General features: G+C 48.7%; 2 protein-coding genes across 2 annotated transcripts in view; both read right to left on the reverse strand.

The window, feature by feature from the left end:
* Positions 1 to 188: 188 nt before the first annotated feature.
* On the reverse strand, positions 189 to 7277 carry LOC138754643 (uncharacterized). Its single transcript, XM_069919192.1, has 2 exons — positions 803 to 7277; positions 189 to 697 (listed from the first exon to the last, which is right to left on the reverse strand). The coding sequence occupies exon 1, from the start codon at positions 1529 to 1531 to the stop codon at positions 989 to 991; it is 543 nt and encodes a 180-aa protein (XP_069775293.1). The 5' UTR covers positions 1532 to 7277; the 3' UTR covers positions 189 to 697; positions 803 to 988.
* Positions 7278 to 10060: 2783 nt separating this feature from the next.
* LOC138752980 (microtubule-actin cross-linking factor 1, isoforms 1/2/3/4/5-like) overlaps positions 10061 to 23625 on the reverse strand; it is a 32094-nt gene continuing 18529 nt past the window's right edge. Inside the window, exon 12 of the mRNA XM_069915578.1 lies at positions 10061 to 12982. Within this exon, the coding sequence (XP_069771679.1) occupies positions 12975 to 12982 (8 nt within the window). The 3' untranslated portion in view covers positions 10061 to 12974. The remainder of the gene's footprint in view (positions 12983 to 23625) is intronic.

Genomic DNA, 23625 nt, shown 5'->3' on the forward strand with positions numbered 1-23625 from the left:
TTGTGTTTACCGTTTTTGTTTATGTTCTGCATTGTTCAAGTGTGAAGTGGATTTACACTGTGATTTGTCCATTCCATGGTTTCCATCTAGTTTAAGCATAATGTGAAATGTTTACATCGCGATATCTACCTCAGATATTTATGAAGCAATAAGATTTCTAAAAAAACGTTTTTTATTACATTTTGACAAGCACACAAGTCTCATTTATATGCAACCGTTCCTTCACGAGAACACATAACAAGTTGTGGAAATTGGGGAGCTGGGTGGCAGGGACATACCCTTACAGGATGGATAAAATAGCAGAATGGATGGCCTGGTGCCCATGGGCCTGCAGATCGTGACAATCTTGGCTAATGTGTGCAGGACCATCTGCTTCAACCAATGTCCACTCTGACAGGAAGTCTTCCTTGTTAATCTCACATATATTGTGCAGTACACAGCAGGCAAACACAACATCTGGGACTAAGGTGGTAGAGATATCCAGATGCTTGGACAGGCACCACCAGCAGCCATTTACACGGCAAAACGCGTTTTCCACCACTATCCTTGCAGAATTAAGGGCCTTGTTACATCTTAGCTGATCCAGATCCAGTACTCAGTGCTGTGTGAACCCCTTCATCAGCCAGGTTCATAGGGGATATGCCAGATCACCCAGAAGATGCGCAGGAACCTCCACTCCATTAACATCCTTGGACACCTACAGGCACAACAATGCAGAATGTCGTTAATTCATACATCTGAACATTGACACAATAAGTATTCATAAGGTTGACACATGGAGCTTTGTAGGATGAACACTCACGTCAAAGGGAATAGGTATCCGCCCTGGTCCTCTGCCTTTCTATATAGAGGAGAGTTGGCAAGCACTCGGGCATCATGGGTACTGCTCGGCCAACAAACACATCTGAGAAGCTGCAACATGAATGGAAAGCACAGTGAAGTTATAAACATTGAGATGTGATGTGATAAAGACCAATAAGGGATTAGCTCACCAGAATCTGTGGTCGACCACCGCTTGCAGAACCACCGAATGCCACCCTTTGCAATTGTAGTAGGCTACAGCTTGCACGCTGGGGGAAATAATGGGAATATATGATCTATCAATGGCACCAACACACATTGCGTATCCCCTTTGCGCAAAGCTGTCATTGGTCTCCTGGAAACGTGTTCCCATTGGTAGGGAGATGAGACGTTTACCTAGGAACTTCCTCAAGGCGGCCATCACCTCCTGCACCACCATGCACACGGTGCTGATGCCTATTCCAAAGATGGTACTGATGCATCGATACACACAAGGGGTGCCATACCAGCACAGGGCCACAGCTGATCGAAATCCTGGCTCCATGGTCACTGCGCCTGGTCTATGCGACTTCAGGTGAGGTTCTAAGTGTTCCAGCACGAAGTGAAAGGTGCCACGCGACATACGAAAGCATTTCCTCCATTCATCATCATCAAATTTGGTGAGGTCATTACTCCAGAACTCAGCGCCCTGGGATCTGTTCAACCACCAGAGAGACCCATGTGTCACCATGACTGAGAAGCAGCATTCGCCTTCGTCTGTGAACAATGGTGGGCGAAAACTCCGGGCAGAAACAATGTCAAACTGGCACTGGGCTGGTGCTGTTAAGGTTACTGAATGCTTACGATAGTTTTTGACAATTCACATCTCAATCAGCTGTGTTTGGGTGGGAAACCAATTTATGAATGGGCTGCCTTTCGGCAGCTCATTGACTCGATCGGTATCAGTTAGCGCTACTGTGTTAAAAATATCAAGGAAGGCCTCACAGATTTTGGGGCCTGGGACCCTGTTGGGAAGAATTGATCATTGATCCCTGTCTGGAAGATTTGCTAGCCTAAAGACTTGTATTTTCTCTCCCAATCTGTTCTCTGGAAGCCTGTGGGTAAGTCAAACCTCTACTGGTTGCATTTTCATCGAGCTTTATAGCTATCCTATAAACACAAACTTCTCCATGTCCGCCGCAAGAGCGGGGATCTCTCAGTGGCCACCTGCTTCAATTCCCCATCCCATTCTCTTGCTGCCAGCCTGTTCATGGTCTTGTAGTGGCTGAGAATGGTGGTGCTCCTAAAATGAAGCACCTCCACACAGCATGAGCTGAACCAGTAACTGACTTTATGTGAACCTCTCGATTGCTTTTAGGGGACGACCTCATTCCTCTCTGGGGTGCGCTGGTCTAGGGGAGTGATGTCAGTGTGTTGCGGAGTCGCTGCCTACCCAGCGACGTGCAAACAGGATGTGGCGACATCTCCCAGGCAACGTGTGTTGCCAAACGCATGCTTCTCCTGAGAAGGGAAGGGGGGCCTGCGCCATCTTCTACCAACTGACTGGGACAGTGATTCGGCCCGCCTTACCACGTGGTCGCTCGGCATGCTATGAAAAACCTCATCTCTTATTACATCCAATTAACACCTTTTGTTGGGCTGGATTAGTCCCCTAGCCAGAATTCTGAGCCTTTCTGAGATTTCCTGCTTCTGTCTTACTCTATTTATTCTTTGAAGAAGGGCTCAGCCTGAATGCTGGAAAGAATAGCTGAGTTCCTTCAGCATGTCAGTGTGTTTTTAACTATAATCACAGCGTCTGCAGACTTCTGTGTTTCACTCATCATTATTTGTGTTACAAAGAACTGATGTTGGCGCTGGTGAGGGGAACCACCTGATGGCATCCTCATTAGTACCTGGAGCTACCACTTGGTGTCACCCTATCCAACAACTGGGAGCTACAACCCTGCGACAGTGCCCATAGAATTAGAGGACTGAAAGAGTAGATCTGTGTGGAAAGAAAAACCTTAGCTGCTTCTCGGCCTTTTGTGTAAGACTTTATTCGCAATAAATGATCGACAAGAAAGAACCCCGTTCCAAGTCTCTTTCAGCCCTTCGTATCATGTCCATACATTTCCATCATTGAACATTTTACATGTGTTCTTTGTTTGCACCCTTGTCACCTTGTCGCTCCTCCTCCTCTGTTTTATGTGGGGCTTTCCCTTCGTCTCAGATCATCAATGCATAGTGGACTGCAGTCCTTCCCCATCACCTACTCGCATCGGTTGAACTAAGCCTCAGTGCATCGCTCAGCATGTCCCCCTTCAGCCTGGAATGTGTCAGTCAGCAGCGATCCCTCACTGACATCTTGGGGTGTTAAAAGACGCCAAAAGTTTCGGGCAGACCAAAGACGGAAATGATGGTTTTTCCAGCTGTTCTGGATGTCAGCCTGTGGGTGTATCTCCAGGAAAAGCCCATCGATCAGAGAGACCTCTGTGATTCTGCTGCTGGGGATGAGCATGAAAAGTCAAGTTGATTGGCATCTGATTGTACAAGGGCAACCCATGGAAAGAGCAAAACCCGCAGACACACAACTGGACATAAGGCAATCCATATGCAGGACAAGGATTTCATCCATAAAAATAGATCAGTAAGTCTTGTTTTGTCCCAGTGAGAGCCTCGGATGGTGAGTGGGATCAGTTCCTCTGGTGGTTCAACCTTCTCACGACCCCTGCAGAGAAGCTGTTCCTCATCCTGGTGCTGTTGGCTCTGATCCTCCTTTCTCTTCCCTGAAAGGAGCAGCTGAGAGATGCTGTGGGCAGGGTCAAAGGGCGTCTCCAGGATTTGGCATGTCCTCTTCAGACAAGGATCCTGCTAGATCACACTGATGGGGAAGAGGGAGACTCCAGTGATCCTCTCTGTTGCTCTGATGGTCCTGTGGATTGACTCCAATCCATTACTCTGCAAGGACCCTCTCATCCAGTTTACTTTGTACTAGCGTGAAGTGTTTCAAGGTCCCTCAGCCTGACGGAGATTGCCTATTCTATCGCTTCTGCTGATTCCAAGCGACCTTAGGCCCTCCGTCCTGTTGGGTCAGTCTGATTTAATGTTTCTCATTTTTGGTTTGATTTTTTAGGAGCTCTAAATGGGAATATTTGATTATTCTTCTCAGAGCTGCTCGCAAAGAGTGACTGCTGTAAGGGGCCATCCTGTCTTATTCCTTCATAGGAGATATAATATTGTACTTTCTCGAGTTCCGACCTCTATATTGATTTATAAAACTTTCATCTGACAAATTCTAACTCATCCAGCCCTCTTACAGTATGGGAGGACAGTCAGTATGGGGAAAATTTAACCCACCAATTGCCAGAATTTGCTTTGCTACAGATGCTTCTGTCTCTCTGCAAATTTGCTCCTCCAATTTTCCCTTCCTATCACATTAATGTGGTCATCCCGTTTCTATTCCTTGTCTCCAACCACAAATCCTCAGCAGTGGAGCCCACTAATTTATCCTGACTGAGGAAAGCTGGGATATTTTCCTTGACTTGCAATGTAACCAACCCTCATTCTTCCCCCCTCCCCACTGAAACAATCGAACCCAAAACAATCAGCTGCCAGTCCTGCTCCTCTTGGAGGGACACAGAACATTCAGTTGCCAGTCCTACTCCTCTTGGTAGGACCCAGAACTGACCTCCCTGTCCCGCTCACCTTGGAGGGACCCAGAACATTAAGCTCCCTGTTCTGCTCCTCTTGGTGGGATCCAGAACATTGACCTCCCTGTCCTCCCCACTTGGAGGGACCCGAAACATTGACCTGCCGGTCCTGCCCCTCTTGGAGGGTCCCAGAACATTGAGTTGCCTGTCCTGCCCCTCTTGTAGGGACCCAGAACATTGTGTGGGTGTGTTTGTGGAAGAGTGTGTATGTGTGTGTGTGTGTGTGTGTGCGTGTGTGTGTGCGTGTGTGTGTATGTGTATGTCTGTGTGTGTGTGTGGGTGTGTGCATGTGGGAGTTTTGTTTACAGTGAAAAAGTATATACAGAATATATACAGAAGAGTGAACAACTATATACAAATATATCATCAACGAAGAAATATATACAGAAATATATACAGTGCGTGGGTGCCAGTGGGTAGGTGTGTGTGTGGGCGTGTGTAAGAAGGGGTGTGAAGGATGGTGTGTGTGTGTGTGTGTGAGGGTGTGGGAGTGTCTGTCGGTATTTAGGTATGTGTGGTGTGTGTGTATGTGTGAGAGTGTGTGTTTGAGTGTGTGCATGTATGCGGGGGTTTTGTTTACAGTGAAAATGTATATACAGAATATATACAATATATACAGAAGAGTGAACAAATATATACAAATATATCTACGAACAAATATATACAGAACATTTGTACAAAACACAACATCAACGTCAAATGGAAGGAACTCGACAAAATTATCTCACTTATCGAATACGTCCCTTATATAAAAGCACATCTTCCAATTTGCCCCGAATTAGTTGGGGTTGTATGTGGGTGTGGGGGTATGTGTGTGGAGTTGTGTGGGATTGGGGTGTGTGTTTGGGGGCTGCATGTTGGGGTATTGGGGTGTTGGAGGGAATGTGTGAGAGGATGTGTGTGGGGTATATGTGCGTGGTTGCCTCTAGGTGTGTATTTGTGTGGGTGTTTGAAAGAAGGGATGTGAGGGAGGGAATGTGTGTGTGTTTGTGTGAGGGTGTGGGAGTGTCTGTCGGTATTTGGGTGTGTGTGTACGTGTGTGTACATGTGTGTATGGGAGTGTGTGTGTGTGTGCATATATGCGGGGCTTTTGTTTACAGTGAAAAAGTATATACAGAATATATACAATATATACAGAATATATACAGAACAGTGAAAAAATATATACAAATATATCATCAACGAATAAATATATACAGAACATTTGTACAAAACACAACATCGACATCAAATGGAAGGAGCTCGACAAAATTATCTGACTTATGGAATACGTGCCTGATATAAAACTCATCATCCAATTTGCCACAAAATAGTTCGGGCTGTGTGTGTGTGTGTTGGGGTGTGTGTGTGGAGTTGTGTAGGATTGGGGTGTGTGCTTGGGGGATGCATGTTGGGGTATTGGGGTGTTGGAGGGAATGTGTGAGGGGATGTGTGTGGTGTGTGTGGGTGGGATTGTGTGGTGGATGTGTGTGGGGTATATGTGCGTGGGTGCTTGGTGGGTATGTGTGTGGGCGTGTGTTTGGGGTGTGAGGGAGGGTGTGTTTTTGTGTGTGTGTGTGTGTGTGTGTGTGTGTGCGTCTGTATGTTTGTGGGTTTGTGTGGGAATGTGTGTGGGTGTGTGTGGTAGTGTGTGTAGGCGTGTTTGTGTGGGAGCGTGTGTGTGTGTGCACGCTTGTGGGGATTTTGTTTACAGTGAAAAGGTATATACAGAATATATACAATATATACAGAAGAGCGAACAAACATGTACAAATATATCACCTATGAACAAATATATACAGAACATTGGTACAAAGCACAACATCGACATCAAATGGAAGGAACTCGACAAAATTATCTCACTGATAGAACATGTCGCTGATATAAAAGCCCATCTTCCAATTTGTGGCAAAATAGTTGGGGGGATCTTTCCTGAATGATTTTCAGAACCTTTCATTCTAAAACCCAACTTCCAGACATATATTATATTCATCCAGGAACAAAGTCTACTTTTAATTCGAGAATCCGGCTCGGAGACGGATTAAGGGGAGAGGGAGGAAATAGATTCTATTGGAGTGTGGATGTGTGTGTGAGGGCAGGGGGTCAGTATGGGAGGTGACTGTGTGTGGATGAGTGCTTGGGGGTGTGTGTGGGGTGTGTGTGTGTGGGAAGTGGGTGTGTGGGGTGTGTGTGTAAGTGGGAGTGTGGGGGTTATGTGTGGGAAGTGTAAGTATAAGTATGTGTGTGGGGGGTGTGTGTATGTTGTATTTGAGGATGAGTGTAGTGGGTTGTGTAGTGGTGTCTGAGTGTGTGGGTGAGAATGTGTGTGGGACGGGTGGTGTGGAGGGGTGTGTGTAGTGGGGTGTGTGTGTTGGTGTGTGTATTAAAGGTGTATGTGGGTTATGTGTGGTGTGAGTTTGTGAGGGGCATGTGTTTGTGGGGTTTGGGTGTGTGTGGAGTGGGGTGAGTGGGGGGTGGGTGTGTGTATGGTATGTTAGTGTGGGGTGTGTGTGAGGGATGGGTGTGTGTAAGTGGGTGTGTTGGTTTGTGTGTGGGGGCGGGCGTGTGTGTGGGTATGTATGAGGGATGTGTATGGGGCTTATGTGTATTGTGTGTGTGAGGGGTGTGTGTCTGTGAGGGGTGTGTGTTAGTGCGTGATTGTGCATGGGGGGGTGAGTGTGTGTGTCAGTGTCTGTGTGGGGCACCAACGTATTAGGGCATGGCAGGCATTACGTGCGCCCCCACACCGCTTGTCAGCGCTGCTTCCCTCCCCATCCTTGTCAATGACGATGTCATCTCACCCCCCTTGACACATCAGCGACGGCACCAATCCCCCCATCCTCGATCAGCGATGACACCAACCCCCCCTCCCTCCATCAGCGATGACACCAACCCCCCTCTCTCCATCAGCGACGGCACTAACCCCCCCATCCTCAATCACCGATGACACTAACCCCCCCTCCCTCCATAAGCGATGACACCAACCCCCCTCCCTCCATAAGCGATGACACGAACCCCCCACCCACCATAAGCGATGGCATCAACCCCCCCTCCCCCTGGGTCAGCGACTGCACCAACACCCTCACTTCCCCCATGGGCGCTATTTTGGCTTTTGTGCATGGGATTGTGTGTTGGGGCGGTTTGTGCTTGTGTAGTGTTTGTGAGTGGGGTTGTGTGTGTGGGGTGTTTGCATATAGAGGGTGTGTGTGTGGGTTTGGGATATTGGTTTGTGTGGGGTTTGCATATGGAGGGTTGGTGTGTGTGTGGGATGTATGTGGAGGGAATATGTGTATGTCTGTGTGAGCACATGAGTGTGGGGGAATATGTGTGGGGTGGTGTGGGTGGGTGGATTTGCGGGTTTGTGAGTGTGGGGGTTGTATGAGGGAGTGTGTGTGTGTGTGGGTGTGTTTATGGGGTGTGTGTGTGTAGGGGTATGTGGGTCAGGATGTGTGTGTAGGGCCATGTGAGTGGGTGAGCATGCGTGAGGGACTTGTGTGGGAAGGTGTTTGTGCTGGGTCGCATTAGCGGGTGTGCATGGTGAGATTTGTCTGGCAATGTTTGTCTCAAGGGTGTGTGTGGAGAAATAAGTGTGGCAGTGTATGTGAGGGAGGGAGTGTGTAGGGGGCATGATTGGGAGTGTGTTGTGAGTGAAGGTGTGTGTGGGGGGTGTGTGCTGGGGTGAGAATGTGGGGGTTGCAAGTGTGGTGGTGTTGCGAGTGTGTGGATGTGAGTGCAGGGGTATGAGTGCGGTGGTGCATATTTGGAGGGGCATCCATGTGCTGGGTGTGTATGTGGGGCTATGTGTGTGGGAGGTTTATCTGTCTAGGGGTTGTATCGGGTGAGTGTGAGTGTGCATGTATGTGTGGTGTGTGTGGCTGGGTGATGATTTTGTGTGAGTTGTGTGTGGGAGGTGGTCATGTTTGAAGGTGTGTGTGAGGGGTGTATGTGGGCGGTTTTTCTGGGTTGTGTGTCGAGGTATATGTATAGGTGAGCAGTGTGTGGGAGGGGGACTGTGGGTGCATTGGGTGTTGTTTGTGGAGTGTGCGTGTTGAAGGTGTGTGTGAGTGTGGGAGGGTGTGTGTATATCTGTCAGAGGTTGTGTGTGGGGGAGCATGTGTGTTGGGGATGTGTGTGTGTGTGTGTGTGTGTGTGTGTGTGTGTGTGTGTGTGTGTGTGTGTGTGTGTGTGTGTGTGTGCAGAGTGTATGTGTGGGAGTTTGTGAGTGTGATGGTGTGTTCCTGGGATGTGTATGTGTGTGTGGGGTCTGCATGTAGGAGGTGTGTGATTGTGGAGGGTGTGAGTTGGGGCTTGTACATGTGAAGTGATTGTTTGGGGTGTATGTATTGGGGGTTGAATGTAGGGTGTATGTATGGGAGGGGTGTGATTGTGGGGGGATGTGTTGGGGTATGTGTCTGGAGTGTGTATGGGTGTTGCAGTTTTTTTGGGGGAGTGGGTTAAGTCTTTTTTTATTGTTTGTTGAAGGTTTTTGTTTGTTAATTGTGAAAGATTGGGTGCCATTGTGTAAGTTGTAATAAGTAATTTAAGTTTTGCAATTGTTAATGTTAAGGGTTTAAATCACCGAATAAAAAGGAAACATGTTATAGATTATATTAAGAAGCTAAAAGTAGATATTGTATTTTTGCAAGGAACTCATTTGATCGAAAAAGAACATTTTAAGTTGAAGAGAGATTGGGTAGGACATGTAATTTCGTCTTCATTAAAGTCGAAAACTAGAGGGGTGGCGATATTAGTTAATAAAAAAATACCCGTCGCTGTGGATTTTTTTTTGCTAATGCTGGAAGAGTACTGATAGTTAACTGCAAGATTTTGTTCTGAAAGTTGGACTTTAATGAATGTTTATGCACCAAATGAAGATGATCAGACATTTATTTCAGGGACATTTTAAAATTTGAATCAGGCAGATGGGAATGTGTTAGTCAGAGGAGATTTTAACTGTTGTTTGGATTCCTTGTTGGACAAATTCTCCAAAAGTTGTTAAAAGAACTAAAATGGGAAAAAGACTGCTTAAGATGATGAAGGATTTAAATTTAGTGGAAATTTGGAGGAAATTAAACCCAACTGAGAAAGATTATTCACTTTGTTCATCTCGGCTAAATTCTTTCTCAAGATAAATGTATTTTTGATTTCTGCGCATTTACAAGGAAGATTTAATTTTGCAGAATATAAAAGTAGGTTATTCTCATATTATTCGTTATTATTGGTTCAATGCTTAGGGACTGAATTAACTGAGACAGTTTATCGATGGAGGTTGAATGAAAAGTTATTCAAAAGACCAGATTTCACTAAGTATATGAGAGATCAAATTATGTTTTATTTACAAATGAAAGAAAATTCAGTTCAAAGTCAATTTATTTTGTGGGATGCTTTAAAAGCATATTTGAGGGGACAAATTATTAGCTATCCAACTAAGGTAGAAAAACAGTATTTATTCAAAAGTTTAAATTTAGAAAAGGAAATCGAAGGCTTGGATAAAAAAAATTACAAAAAAATTGTACAGACGATAATAAGCTAAAATTATCTAAATTGAAATTATATAATAATAACATACAAACATATAAATATGAGAAAATGATTTTGCAGTCTAAACAATGTTATTATCAATTGGGAGAAAGAGTGCATAAGGTTTTGGCATGGCCACTTAAAACTGAGCAAGTATCAAGGACAATTAATGCTATTAGGAAGAATGGAGAAATTATATAAACGAGATATTACTGATGAATTTTAAAAAAATTATGAAAATTACTAAATTTAGATGGTCAAATAAAATTAAATATCTAGGAGTAGTTGTAAATAAAAATGATCATGAATTATTTATTTTTTATTATGTCCCTTTATTAGATAAGGTTAAAATTGATTTAGATAAGTGGAAAGATTTACCATTGACCTTAATGGGAAGAGTGAATTGCAGAAAGATGAACATTTATCCTTGAGTCTAATACTTTTATCAGTCTATTCCTTGCATAGTTGGGTTATTCTTATGGAAAGGTAAATTATCGAGGGTTTCTTTCCAAAAATTGACTTGGCATTATGAATTGGGTGGTTTGCAATTACATTGTTTTTATAAGTGTTATGAGGTGACACCGATGAAGTTTAATAATTGGTTATTTGATATTGAACAATCTCCTAGGTGGGCAAAGATAGAGATGGGTCAGATTTTGGAAAATATTAATCATTTTATTTATAAATGGAATTCTTTATTGTTACAAGAATTTAAATTATCAATTTTTTGACATATAATGAACATTTGGTACAATCGCAATTTAATTCTAGATTCTCTCTGAATAGTTTTGATAAGATCACCATTATGTCAGAATAAATTAATTCCCTTTTCATGATAGAATCCTTTCGTAAAAGATTGGGAAATTACAGGAAGAGTGAATGTTAAAGATTGTTTTGAAGCAGGGAGGTTTTGTTCATTTAAAAGGTTGCAGGAAAGATAAGATATTGCGTCAGATTCTTTGTTTATTACCAACTTTGAGATTTTTTAAAGAGGAATTATGGTAAGGAAATAAATTTAACAGGTCAAAAGAAATTTGAATTTTTAATTGCAGATAAATGTAAAAAAGGCTTAATTTCTGATATGTATAGGTTGTTGCAGGAGAAATTGGTAAAGGAGAAATAAGAAAAGAGTTAAATATTGTTTTCACATGGGAGGAATGTTCAAAAATGTGTGTTGACAGTGTTACCAAGTGAATTAATGTGAGGTATAAAGTATGGTCAATTTGAATTTTTTGCGTCATTTATATTTAACCTCTGAGAAATTGAAGAGATATGGATTCAGTTTAACAGATTTATGTTTTCGATGTAAAGAGCAAAAAGTTACTTTTGTACATTCAGTTTGGTTGTGCAAGAAAATTAAGCATTTTTGGGAGGGAATTATAAAATTTTTGAGGGATTTGTTTAAAAGGGATATTCGATGGATCCAAAAATGTGTTTGTTGGGTTACGTTAATGTTCCATTTGTTGATTCAAAAATGCCTAAACCATATTTGGCTTTTTTAAGATTAGGGTTAGCAGAAGCGAGAAAATGTATAGCTGTCGAATGGAAGAATATAAACTTGCAAAGATGGCAAAATGGATTGAAGTCTTGTCTATATTTAGAAAAATTAACATATAATTTAAGAAGTAATTACTCATTTTTATTGATATGTGGGGTTTATACTTGAAACACATGGCTATAGAAATTAAATCAATGTTGAAAGGTTGCACACCAATCAGGGAATATTTGATACATTTCTCTAAGGTTTTGTGGGCGGGGAGGTTGTTTTTTTTTCTTTATCTTGGTTATTTTTTTATTTTTTTGGTTTTTATTGTATTAGTAAGGGGGAGAGGATTCAGTTTATAGTTATTTTATGTGTATTTGATTTAATTTATGTAATTTGAAAATATTCAATAAAGTTTTTCAAAGAATAAGTGTGGACGAGTGTGTGTGGGCGAGGTATGTGTGTCGGGGGTTGCGTGTGGGGGTGTGTGGGAGGAGCCGCTGCTGATCCCTGAGTCCTTCCCACTGCCGCTGCTGATCCCCTACCCCTCCCCACTGCTGCCTGACACCGTCGATTCCTCCAGACGCTCGAGATTCCAGCCGGCTTCTCTGAGGCGACAGGGTGTCATGGTTCGCTTATTGGTTAGGGCAATGCCTTTACATGGCCAGTGGTCAGGACTGGACCTCAGTTTGAATTCTGCGCTGTCTGTCATAATTTTTTCATCCTCGTTGCTATCAAGTGGCTTCTGTGACCAATCTTGCCTTTGAAAGTTCTTCTGCATTCAGGACAGGTTGTTCCAGATGGCAGACCAGGCTTGGCTTGGTATGGCCTCTCCTCTCATCTTCTATTTCTGCACATCTGCTGGCTTCGATGGTTGTTGTTCCCTCTCAGATGATGGTTTGCCAGATCTGCCTATCCATGGTTCATCCGCCCTTTGACAGGTCTTGTTTTTCATCCTGCAGGGTGTCTAGCCACCCTCCTCACCAGGCAAGCCCGGTGGGGGAGCCGGTTTAGTCGCCGACCACTCGACCATGCAACAGGTAGTACTGGGTTACATGGTACCAGTAGCACTCAGGCGAGTGACCTGACACGGATCCTTGTTTACTCTTCACCATGCAAAAAGGTTCCCACGTACTCTTGTTGAAGATGACTGTGGTCATATGCCTTTGTTGAAGAGTCTCAGGATCCGGACGTACTTTTCAGTTCATCTAATACTAGAAGGGGCGTCCCATCGTAGTTTCCTTCATGCAGAGTTAAAGGCATTGGTGTAGGTGATGAATGACGTGTACAAAGGTTGGATCTGTTCACTACATTTTCCTTGGAGTTGTCGAATTTTTAGGTGTTGGCACAAATCTTGCTTGAACTTTGTTGAGATCCTCCAGGACTGGATGTAGAAATACCTGAACATGTTGATTGTCTTTCCAAGTGTCGCTGCCTTATTGACTGTTGGTCCTGCTACCAGCTCGACTTCCAGCACAAGTTGTTGTCCTCCCTTCTGCGCTTCACGAATCTACAAGCAAAGGAAACAAAAGTCATTCAAGGGAAGAGATGAATAGAGAGTTGAGGAAGATCACGCAAAGACGACCAATGGTTTTTAGCTCAAAATCATCTTCACTTTTTCCTCTAGATTCAGAGACAATAGAAACCCTTTAATTCCATCTCCCTCTATCCTTCCCCTCTCCCTCTCCCTCCCCTTGCCCTCACTCTCTCCCTATATACCTCCCCCTTCCTTGACAACACTCCCTCCCTCTCCTCTTCACCTCACCCTGCCTATATCCTTACCCCTTCCTCAACAACCCCTCTCTCTCTATCCCCTCTTCCCCTCCTTCTCTTACCCTCACCCTCTCCCTATATCCCTCCAACAACTCACCCTCTCTCTCCTTCCCCTCTCACTCTCCTTCCCCTCACCCTCTCCCTATATCCCTATGCCTTCCTCGACAACTCTCCCTCGCTCTTCATTCTTCCTCTCCTTCCCCTATCTATCTACTTTTCCCCTCATCCTCCTCCTCTATCCCTTCCCCTTCTTCGACAACTCTCCTTCCCTCTCCGTTCCTCTCCCTCTCCTTCCCCTCTCCTCTGCCCCTCACCATCTCCCTATATCCCTACCCCTTCCTTTACAATTCACTCCTTATCCATTCCTCTCCTTTCCCACTCTCCCTGCTCACACACTCCCTGTATACCTCCGCTTTCCTCAAAAACTCTTCCTCCCTCTCTCTTCTTCCCCTCCCAATATTCCTCCCACTTCTTTGACAAATCTCCCTCCCTCTCCTTCATTCTTCCTCTTCTTCCTCTATCCATCTCCTCTTCCTCACACCCTCTCCCCCTATCCCTTCCCTTCTTTGATAACTCTCCCAGCCTCTCCCACTCCTCTTCCTCTCACCCTTCCCCTCCATCCCTCAGCCTTCTTCGACAATTCTACCTCTCTATCCTTTCCTCTGCCTCTCTTTCCCCACTCTTCTGCCCCTCACCCTCTTCCTGTCCCACCCCTTCATTCACAACTCCCTCCCTATCCCTCTCCTTCCACTCTCCCTCTCCCGCTCCTTCCCTTCACCCTCTCCCTATATCCCTCCCCCTTCCTCGACAACTCTCCCTATCCCTCTCCTTCACCCTCTCCTTCCCCTATCATCTACTTCTCCTCTTCCTCACACCCTCTCCTTCCACCCATTTCCTTCTTTGACAACTCTCCCTCCCTGTCCCTCTCCTCTTCCCCTCCCCCTCTATCCCTCTCCCTTCTTCGACAACTCTCCCTCCCTCTCTGTTCCTCTCCCTATCCTTCCCTCTCCCTCCCTTCTCTCTATCCTTCCCTTACCCTCAATCCCTCCCCCTTCCTCGACATATATAACTCCCTCTTCTCTCCTTCTCTTCCCCTCACTATCTCACTATTTTCCTCCACTTTCCTCGATAACTCTCCCTCCCTTTCCTTTACTCTCTCACTCCTTCCCCTCTCTGCTCGATCTCTTCCCCTAACCCTCTCCCTATATGCCTGCCCCTTCTCAAGAACTCTGCCTCCCTCCATCTATCCCCCTTCCTCTCCTTAACTTCTTCCACTCACCCTTTCCATCTATCCCTCCCCCTTCATTTACAACTCTCCCTCCATCTCTCCCTCTCTTCTCACTCTCCGTCCCCTCACCCTCTCCCTATATCCCTCCCCCTTCTTCGACAACTCTCCCTCCCATTTCTTTCACCTCCCTCTCCTTCACCTCCCTCTCCTTCTCCTCAACCTCTATCCCTCACCCTTCCTTGACAACTCACCCTCCCATTCCTTCTCCACTCCTTCTCTTTCTCCTCTTCCACTCACCCACTCCCTATATCCCACTACCTTACTCAACATCTCTCCCTCCCTCTCCCTTTCCTTCTCCTCTGCTCCTCACCCTCTTTCCCTCCCCATTCCACAACAACTCTCCCAACCTCCATTCTTCTCTCTCTCCTACCCCTCTCCCTCTATCCCTCCCCCTTCCTCAACAACTCTCCCTCCCACTCCTTCCCCTATCCATTTACTTCTCCTCTTCCTCACACCCTCTCCTTCTATCCCCTTCCTTCTTTGATAACTCTCCCTCCCTCTCCTTTCCTCTCTCTCTCCATCTCTTCTCCCTCTACTTCCCCTCTTCTCGTCACCCTCTATTCCTCCCCCTTCCTCGACAACTCTCCCTCCCACTCCTTTCCTTTCCCTCTCCTTGCCCACTCCCTCTCCTTTTCCTCTTCCCCTCACCCTCTCCCTATATCGCGACCCCTTCCTCAAGAGCTCACCCTCCCTCTCCTTTTCCTGCACTCCTCACCCTCTCCCTCTTTCCCTCCCCATTCTCAACAAGTTTCCCTACCTCCTTTACTCTCCCTTGCCTTCCCCTCTCCCTTTCGCCATCACCCTCTCCCTCTATCCCTCCCCTTCCTCAACCACTCTCCCTCCCTCTCCTTTCCCTCGCCTTCCCCTCTCCCTTTCGCCATCACCCTCTCCCTCTATCCCACCCCTTCTTCGACAACTCTCCCTCCCTCTCCCTTCTCCTTTTCTCACTCTCTCCCTTTTTCCCATTTCTTCCTCAACTCCCCCTCCCTCTCCTTTCCTCTCCCTCTCTGCTCGTTCTCTACTTCCCCTCAACCTCTCCCTCTAACCCTCCCCTTCCTCAACAACTCACCCTACCTTATTTCCTTTCCCTCCCCTTCCCCTCTCCCCATCAGCCTCTCCCTCTATCCCTCCCCCTCTCCCTCCCACTCCTTCCGTCTCCGTCTCCTTCCCTCTCCCTTACCTCTCCCTATCTTTCCCTTCACCCTCTATCACTCCCCCTTTCTCAAAAACTCTCCCCCTCCTTCCCCTCACCTGTCCTTCTCCTTAACCTCTATTCCTCCCCCCTCATTGACAATCCTCCCTCCCACTCCTTCCCCACTCCCTCTCTTTCTCCTCTTCCCCTCACCCTCACTACATCCCTCCTCTTTCCTCGACAACACTCCCTCTCTATCCTTTCCACTCCCTCTCCTCTTCCCTTCACCCTCTCATTATATCCCTCCCCTTTCCTCGACAATACTCCCTCCCTCTCCTTTCCATTCCCTCTATTCTTCCCAACACCCTCTTCCTATATCCCTCCCCTTCCTTGACAACTTTCCCTCCCCCTCCCTCTCTTCCCCTCACAATATCCAGATAACCCTCCGCCTTCCTCGACAACTACCCTCATCTTCCCCTCTCCCACTTCCACTCACCCTCCCTTTATCACTCCCCCTTCCTGAACAACCTCCCTCTGCATTCTTCTTCCTCTCTCCCACTCCTCCTCTTCCCCTCACACTCTGTCCCTCCCATTTCCTCGACAACTCCCTCCCTCTCCTTTACTCACCCTCTCCCCTTCACCTTCTATTACTCCCCCTTCTTCGACAACTCTCCTCTTCTTCTCCTTACCCTCTAATCGCCTCTTCCCCTCACCTTCTCCCTATATGCTCCCCCTTCCTCAACAACCTCCCTCTGCTTTCCTCCGTCTCCTTCGCCTGCCCACTCCTCCTCTTCCCCTCACCCTCTCCATCCCTCCCCTTCCTTAACAACTCTCCCTCATTCTCCCTCTCCTTTCCATGTCATTCTCCTCTTCCCCTCACCCTCCCTTTATCACTACCCCTTCTTCAACAACCTCCCTCTTCTTTCCTCTACCTCTCCTTCCCCTCTCCCACTCCTCCTCTTCCCCTCAGACTCCTTCCCCCCATTTCCTCGACAATTCTCCCTCCCTCTCCTTTACTCACCCCCTCCCCTTCACCCTCTATTGCTCCCCCCTTCCTCGACAACTCTCCCTCCCTCTCCCTCCTCCAATCCTCACCCTCTCCCTCTTTCCCTCCCCCTTCAACAACTCTCAATACCTCTCCTTTCCTCTCTCTCTCCTTCCCCACTCCGCTTGTTCCCCTCTTCCCCAACCCTCTCCCAATCTCCCTCCACTTCCTCATCAACTCTCTCTCCCTCTTGCTCTCTTTCTCCACTTCACCTCACTATCTCCCTCTATCCCTCCCACTTCCTCAACAACTCTCCTTCACTACCCTTTCCCCTCCCTTTCCTTCTCCCTCTCCATTCCACATCATTCTTTCCCTCTCCTTCCACTCACAAACTTCCTGTAACCCTCTGCCTTCCTCGACAACTATCCCTCCCTCTCCCTCTACTTCCCCATTCACTCTCCTCTTCCACTCACCCTCTCCCTCCCTCTCCTTCCACAACCACTCTCCCTCCCTCTCCTTGCCCTCTCAATCTCCTCTTCCCATCACCCTCTCCGTATATCCCACCCCCTTCCTCGACAACTCTTCCTCCCTCTCCCTCCTCTGCTCCTCCCCTCTCCCTCATTCCCTCCCCCTTCCTCAACCACTCTCTCTCCCCCTAATTTCCTCTCTCTCCTTCCCCTCTCCACTCATTATCCTCTTCCTCTAACCCTCTCCCTACATCCCTCCCACTTCCCTGAAAACTCTCCCTCCCAATCCTTCCGTCTCCCGCTCCTTCCCTTTCCCTCCCTTCTTATCCTTCCCCTCACCCACTATCCCTCCCTCTCCTTACCCTCTTCCTCTCTTTCCCCTCACCCTCTCTTTCTCCTGACTCTCTATCCCTCCCTGTTCCTTGACGACTCTCCCACCCTCTCCTTCCCCACTCACACTCCACTTCCCCTCACCATCTCCCTCAATCCCTCCCCATTCCTCAACAACTCTCTCACACTCTGCTTTCCTCTCACATTCCTTCTATTCTTCCTCCCCTCTCCCTCTCTCCCTCTATCCCACACCATTCCATGACATCACTCCTTCCCTCTCCTTCCCCTTCCCCTCACAATCTTCCTATAACCCTCCGTCTTCCTCGTCAACTATCCCTCCCTATCCCTCACCTTCCCCATTCACTCTCCTCTTCCACTCACCCTCTCTCTCCCCTCTCCCTTCCACAACACTCCCTCCCTCTCCCTCTCTTTTCCCGCTTCCTCTCTTTATCCCATCACTCACTATGACCCACCACCTTCCTCGACAACTCTCCCTCCCTCTCCCTCCTCTGCTCCTCCCCTCTCTCTTTCCCACCCCCCTTCCTCAACCACTCGCCCTCCCTTTCCTTTCCTCTCTCTCCAACCCCTCTCCGCTCATTCTCCTCTAACCCCTAACCCTCTCCCGATATCCCTCCCACGTCCTCGACAACTCTCCCTCCCTCTCCCTCCTCTGCTTCTTCCCCTCTCTCTTTCCCTCCCCTTCCTCAACCACTCTCCCTCCCTCTCCCTCCTCTGCTTCTCCCCCTCTCCCTTTCCCTCCCCTTTCCTCAACCACTCGCCCGCCCTCTCCTTTCCTCTCTCACTCCTTACCCACTCTGCTCATTCTTCTCTTCCCCTAACCCTCTCCCTATATCCCTCCCACTCCTTCCCTCTCCCTCTCCCTCCCCTCTCCTTATCCTTCCCCTCACACTCTTTCCATGCCCCTTTCTTGACAGCTCTCCCTCCCTCTGCTTCCCCACCCCCTCTCCCTGACCTTCTCCTTTTCCCCTCACTCACTCCCTCTATCCTCCCCCCTTCCTCAACAACTTTCCCTCCCTCCTCTTTCCTCTCCCTCTCCTCTTCCTCTCCTTCCCCTCTCCCTCTCACCCTCTATTCCTCACCCTTCCACAACATCACTCCTTCCCTCTCCTTCAACTTCCCCTCAAAATCTTCATATAACCCTCCACCTTCCTCGACCACTATCCCTCCCTTTCCTCTCCTCTTCCCCTCACACTCTCACTATACCCCTCCTATTTCCTCGACAACTCTCCCACCTTCTCCTTTCCTCTCCCTCTCCTCTTCCCCTCATCCTCTCACTATATCCTTCCTGGACAACCCTCCCTCCCTCTCCTTTCCTCTCCCTTTCCTCCCTCTCCGCCTCACCCTCTCGCTATAGCCCGCTCTGTTCCTCGACATCTCTCCCTCCCACTCCTCCACTTCTCCTCTGCTCCTCACCCTCTCCCTCTTTTCCTCCCCATTCATCAACAACCTACCTTTCCTCTCCCTCTCCATCCCCTTCCTCTCCCATTTACTCTCTCCCTCTATACCTCCACCTTCCTCAACAACTTTCCCTCCCTCTCATTCTCCTCTTCCCATCACCCTCTCCCCATATCCCACCTCCTTCCTCGACAACTCTCCCTCCCACTCCCTCAACTTCTCCTCTGCTCCTCACCCTCTCCCTCTTTCCCTCTGCATTCCTCAAAAACTCTCCCTACCTTTCCTCTCCCTCCCACTCCCTTTCCCTCCTCTGCCCCTAACCCTTCCTCACTCCCCTTCCTTTACAACTCTCCCTTCCTATCCTTTCCTCTCCCTCTCCTTACACACTCCCTCTCCTTCTCCTCACACTCTCCCAACATCCCTCCCTCTTCCTCGACATTTCTCCCTCCCTCTCCTTCCGCTCACAATCTCGCTATAACCCTCCACCTACCTCGACAACTATCCCTCATCCTCCTTCCCCTCTCCCTCTTCCACTCACCCTCTCCCTTTATCACTTCCCATTCCTCAACAACTCTCCCTCCCTCGCCTATCATCTCTCTCTCCTTTCCTTCTCCCACTCCTCCACCTCTTCCATTCACACTCTGTCCCTCTCTCGACAACTCTCCCTGCCTATCCACTTCCTCTCCTTCTCCTCTCCCTCACATCTTCCCCTCACCCTATATCCGTCCCCCTTCCACAACAACTCTCCCTCCCTCTCCTTTCCTCTCTCTCCATATCTTCTTCCTCTACTTCTCCTTTTCTCCTCTCTCTCCCTCTATCCCTCCCCCTTCCTCAACAACTCTCCATCTCCTTTCCTTTACCTCAACTTCCCCTCTCTCTCTCCTTCTCCTCTTCCCCTCACCCTCTCCATATATCCCCCCCTTCATCAACATCCTCCCTCTCCCTCTCCTTCCCCTCACACTCTCCTTCTCCAGACCCTCTATCCCTCCCCCTTCCTTGACAACTCTCCCTTCCTTTCCTTTCCTCCCCCTCTCCTTCCCCTCTCCCTGACCTCCTACTTTTCCCCTCACTCACCCTCTTATCCCTCCCCCCTTCCGCAACAACTTTCCTTCCCTCCCCTTTCCTTCCCTCTCATCTTCCTCTCCTTCCCCTCTCCCTCTAACCCTCTATTCTTCACCCTTCCACAACATCATTCCTTCCCTCTCCTTCACCTTCCCCTCACAATCTTCCTATAACTCTCCGCCTTCCTCGACAACTATCCCTCCTTTTCCTCTCCTCTTCCCCTCACTCTCTCACTATACCCCTCCCATTTCCTCAACAATTCTCCCATCTTCTCCTTTCCTCTCCCTCTCCTCTTCGCCTCACCCTCTCGCTATAGCCCGCTCTGTTCCTCGACATCTCTCCATCCCACTCCTCCACTTCTCCTCTGCTCCTCACCCTCTCCCTCTTTTCCTCCCCATTCATCAACAACCTACCTTTCCTCTCCCTCTCCATCCCCTTCCTCTCCCATTCACTCTCTCCCTCTATACCTCCCCCTTCCTCAACAACTCTCCCTCCCTCTCCTTCTCCACTTCCCCTCACCATCTCCCTCTATCCCTCCCCTTCCTCAACAACTCTCCCTCACTCCCCTTTCCTCTCCCTTTCCTTCTCTTCCTCCCCTCCCCCACTCTCCCTCTATCCCTCACCATTCCACGACATCACTCCTTCAGTCTCCTTCCCCTTCCTCTCACAATCTTCTTATAACCCTCCACCTTCCTCGACAACTATCCCTCCCTCTCCCTCGCCTTCCCCACTCACTCTCCTCTTCCCATCACTCTCGGTATATCCCACCCCCTTCCTCGACAACTCTCCCTCCCTCTCCCTCCTCTGCTCATCCCACTCTCCCTCTTTTCCTGCCCCTTCCTCAACAACTCTCCCTCCCTCTCCTTTCCTCTCTCTCTTTCCCATCTCCCCTAATTCTCCTCTTCCCCAACGCTCTCCCTATATCCCTCCCACTTCTTCGACAACTTTCCCTCCCACTCCTTCTGTCTCCCTCTCCTTCCATCTGCCTATCCTTCCCCTCACCCTCTATCCCTCCTCCTTCCTAGACAACTCTCCCTCCCTCTCCATCCCATCTCCTTCTCCTTCCCCTCACCCTCTCCTTCTCCTGACCTTTTACCCCTCCCCCTTCCTTGACAAATCTCCCTCCCACACCTTCCCCACTCCCTCAATATCTCCTCTTCCCCTCACCCTCTCCCTCTATCCCTCCCCCTTCCTCAACAATTCAGCCTCCCTCCATTTCCTCTCCCTCTCCTTCTCTTCCTCTCCTTCCCCTCTCCCTCTCATCCTCTATTCCTCACCCTTCCACGACATCCCTGGCCTTCACCTTCTCTTCACAATCTTCCTATAGCCCTCAGCCTTCCTCGATAACTATCCTCTCCTCTCCTCTTCCCCTCACACTCTCACTGTATCCCTCCCCTAGACAATTCTCCCTCATTCTCCTTTCCTCTCCCTCTCCCCCATCCTCTCCCCATATCCCACCCCTTTCCTCAACAACTCTCCCTCCCTCTCCCCCTCTTTCTCCTCTTCCACTGACCCTCTCCCTCTATCCTTCCGAATTCGAAGACAACACTTCCTCACTCTTCCTCTACTTCTCCTCTTCCCTTCTCCCAATATCCCTCCAACCCTCGACAACTCTACCTACCTCTCCTTCCGTCTCCCTCTCCCATCTCCCTATCCTTCCACTCACCCTCTATTCCTCCCCCTTTCTCAACAACTTTCCATCTCTTTACCTCTCCTCCCAATCTCGCTATAACCCTCCGCCTTCCTCGACAACTATCCCTCATCCTCCATCCCCTCTCCCTCTCACCCTCTCCCTTTATTACTCCCCCTTCCTCAACAACTCTCACTCCCTCGCCTTTCATCTCACTCTCCTTTCCCTCTCCCACTCATCCTCCTCTTCCCTTCACACTCTGTCCCTCCCCTTCCACTACAACTCTCCCTCCCTCTCTTCCTCTCTCTCCACCCCTTTTCCCTCTACTTCTTCTTTTCTCCTCACCCTCTCCCTCTATCCCTCCCCTTTCTCCACAACTCTCCCTTCCGCTCCTTTCCTTTCCCTCTCCTTCCCCTCTCCCTCTCCTCCTTCTCTTCCCCTACTCTCTTCCTATATCCTGGCCCCTTCCTCGAAATCTCTCCCTCCCTCTCCCTCTCCTCTGCTCCTCACCCTCTCCCTCTTTCCCTCCCCATTCCTCCACAACTCTCCCTACCACCTCTCCTCTCCCTCTGCCAATCACCCTCTTCCTCTATCCGTCCCGTTACTCAACACCTCTCCCTCCCTCTCCTTTCCTTTCCACTTCCTTCCCATCTCCCTCTTATACTCCTCTTCTCCTCACCCTATCCCTATATCCCTCTCCCTTCTTTGACAACTCTCCCTCCCTCTCCCTCTCTATCCCCTCTCCCTCTCCTTCTCCACCCCCTCAACATCTCCCTCTATCCCACCTCCTTTCTCAACAACTCTCCCTCACTCCCCTTTCCTCTCCCTTTCCTTCTCCTCTTCCTCCCCTCTCTTGCACTATCCCTGAACATTCCATGACATCACTCCTTCTGTCTCCTTCCCCTTCCCCTCACAATCTTCTTATAACCCTCCGCCTTCCGTGACAACTATCCCTCCCTCTCCCTCCCCTCTCACTCTTCTCTTCCACTCACCCTCTCCCTTCCTCCCCCTTCCTTAACAACTCTCCATCCCTCTCCCTCCTCTACTCATCCCTCTCTCCCTCTTTAACTCCAGTTCCTCAGCAACTCTCCCTCCCTCTCCTTTCCACTCTCTCTCCTTCCCCTCTCCGCTCATTCTCATCTTCCCCTAACCCTCTCCCTATTTTCCTCCCACTTCCTCAACAACTCTCCCTCCCACTCCTTCCATCTCCCTCTCCTTCCCTCTTCCTCTCCTCTTCCCCTCATCCGCTAATACCCCTCCCCCTTCCTCTACAACTCTCCCACCCTCTCCCTCTCCTCTTCCCCTCTCCCAATATCCCTCCCAATTCCTCAAAAACTCCCTCTCCTTCCATCTCCCTCTCCCACCATCCCTCCCACTTCCTCGACAACACCCTCTCCTTCCATCTCCCTCTCCTTCCCTCTCCATCTCCTCTTCCCCTCATCCGCTCATACCCCTCCCCCTTCCTCGACAACTCTCCCATCCTCTCCCTCTCCTCTTCCCCTCTCCCAATATCCCTCCCAATTCCTCAAAAAATCTCTCTCTTTCCATCTCCCTCTCCTTCCCTCTCCCTCCCCTCTCCCTATCCTTCCCCTCACCTTCTATCCCTCCCCCTCCTGGACAACCTTCTCTCCTTCCCTTATCCTTCTCCTTCCCCTCACCCTCTCCTTCTCCTCACCATCTATCCCTCCCCTTCCTTGAATACTCTCCCTCCCACTCCTTCCCCACTCCCTCTCTTTCTCCTCTTCCCCTCACCTTCTCCCTATTTCCTTCCCCCTTCCTTGACAACTCTCCCCCCTCCCCTTCCCTCTCCCTCTCCTTCTCCTCTTCCCCTCTCCATATATTCCTCCCTCTCCATATATTCCTCCCCTTCCTCGACAACTGCCCCTCCCTCTCCCTCTCCTTACCCTCACCCTCTATTCCTCCCCTTCCTTGACAATGCTCCCTCCATCTCCTTACCCTTTCCCACTATCCCTCCCCCTTCCTTGACAACTCTCCCTTCCTATCCTTCGCTCTCTCTCTCCTCTTCACCTCGCCCTTCCCTGAATGAGTTGCTGGATTTTGGTGGGGTCA

Source organism: Narcine bancroftii, chromosome 2, assembly GCF_036971445.1.
Source record: "Narcine bancroftii isolate sNarBan1 chromosome 2, sNarBan1.hap1, whole genome shotgun sequence".
Classification (NCBI taxonomy): Eukaryota; Metazoa; Chordata; class Chondrichthyes; order Torpediniformes; family Narcinidae; genus Narcine; species Narcine bancroftii.

What these genes read in the sequence shown, in the direction of transcription:
- LOC138754643 (XM_069919192.1), bottom strand. Translation starts at nt 1,531, where the DNA reads ATGGTGACACATGGGTCTCTCTGGTGGTTGAACAGATCCCAGGGCGCT.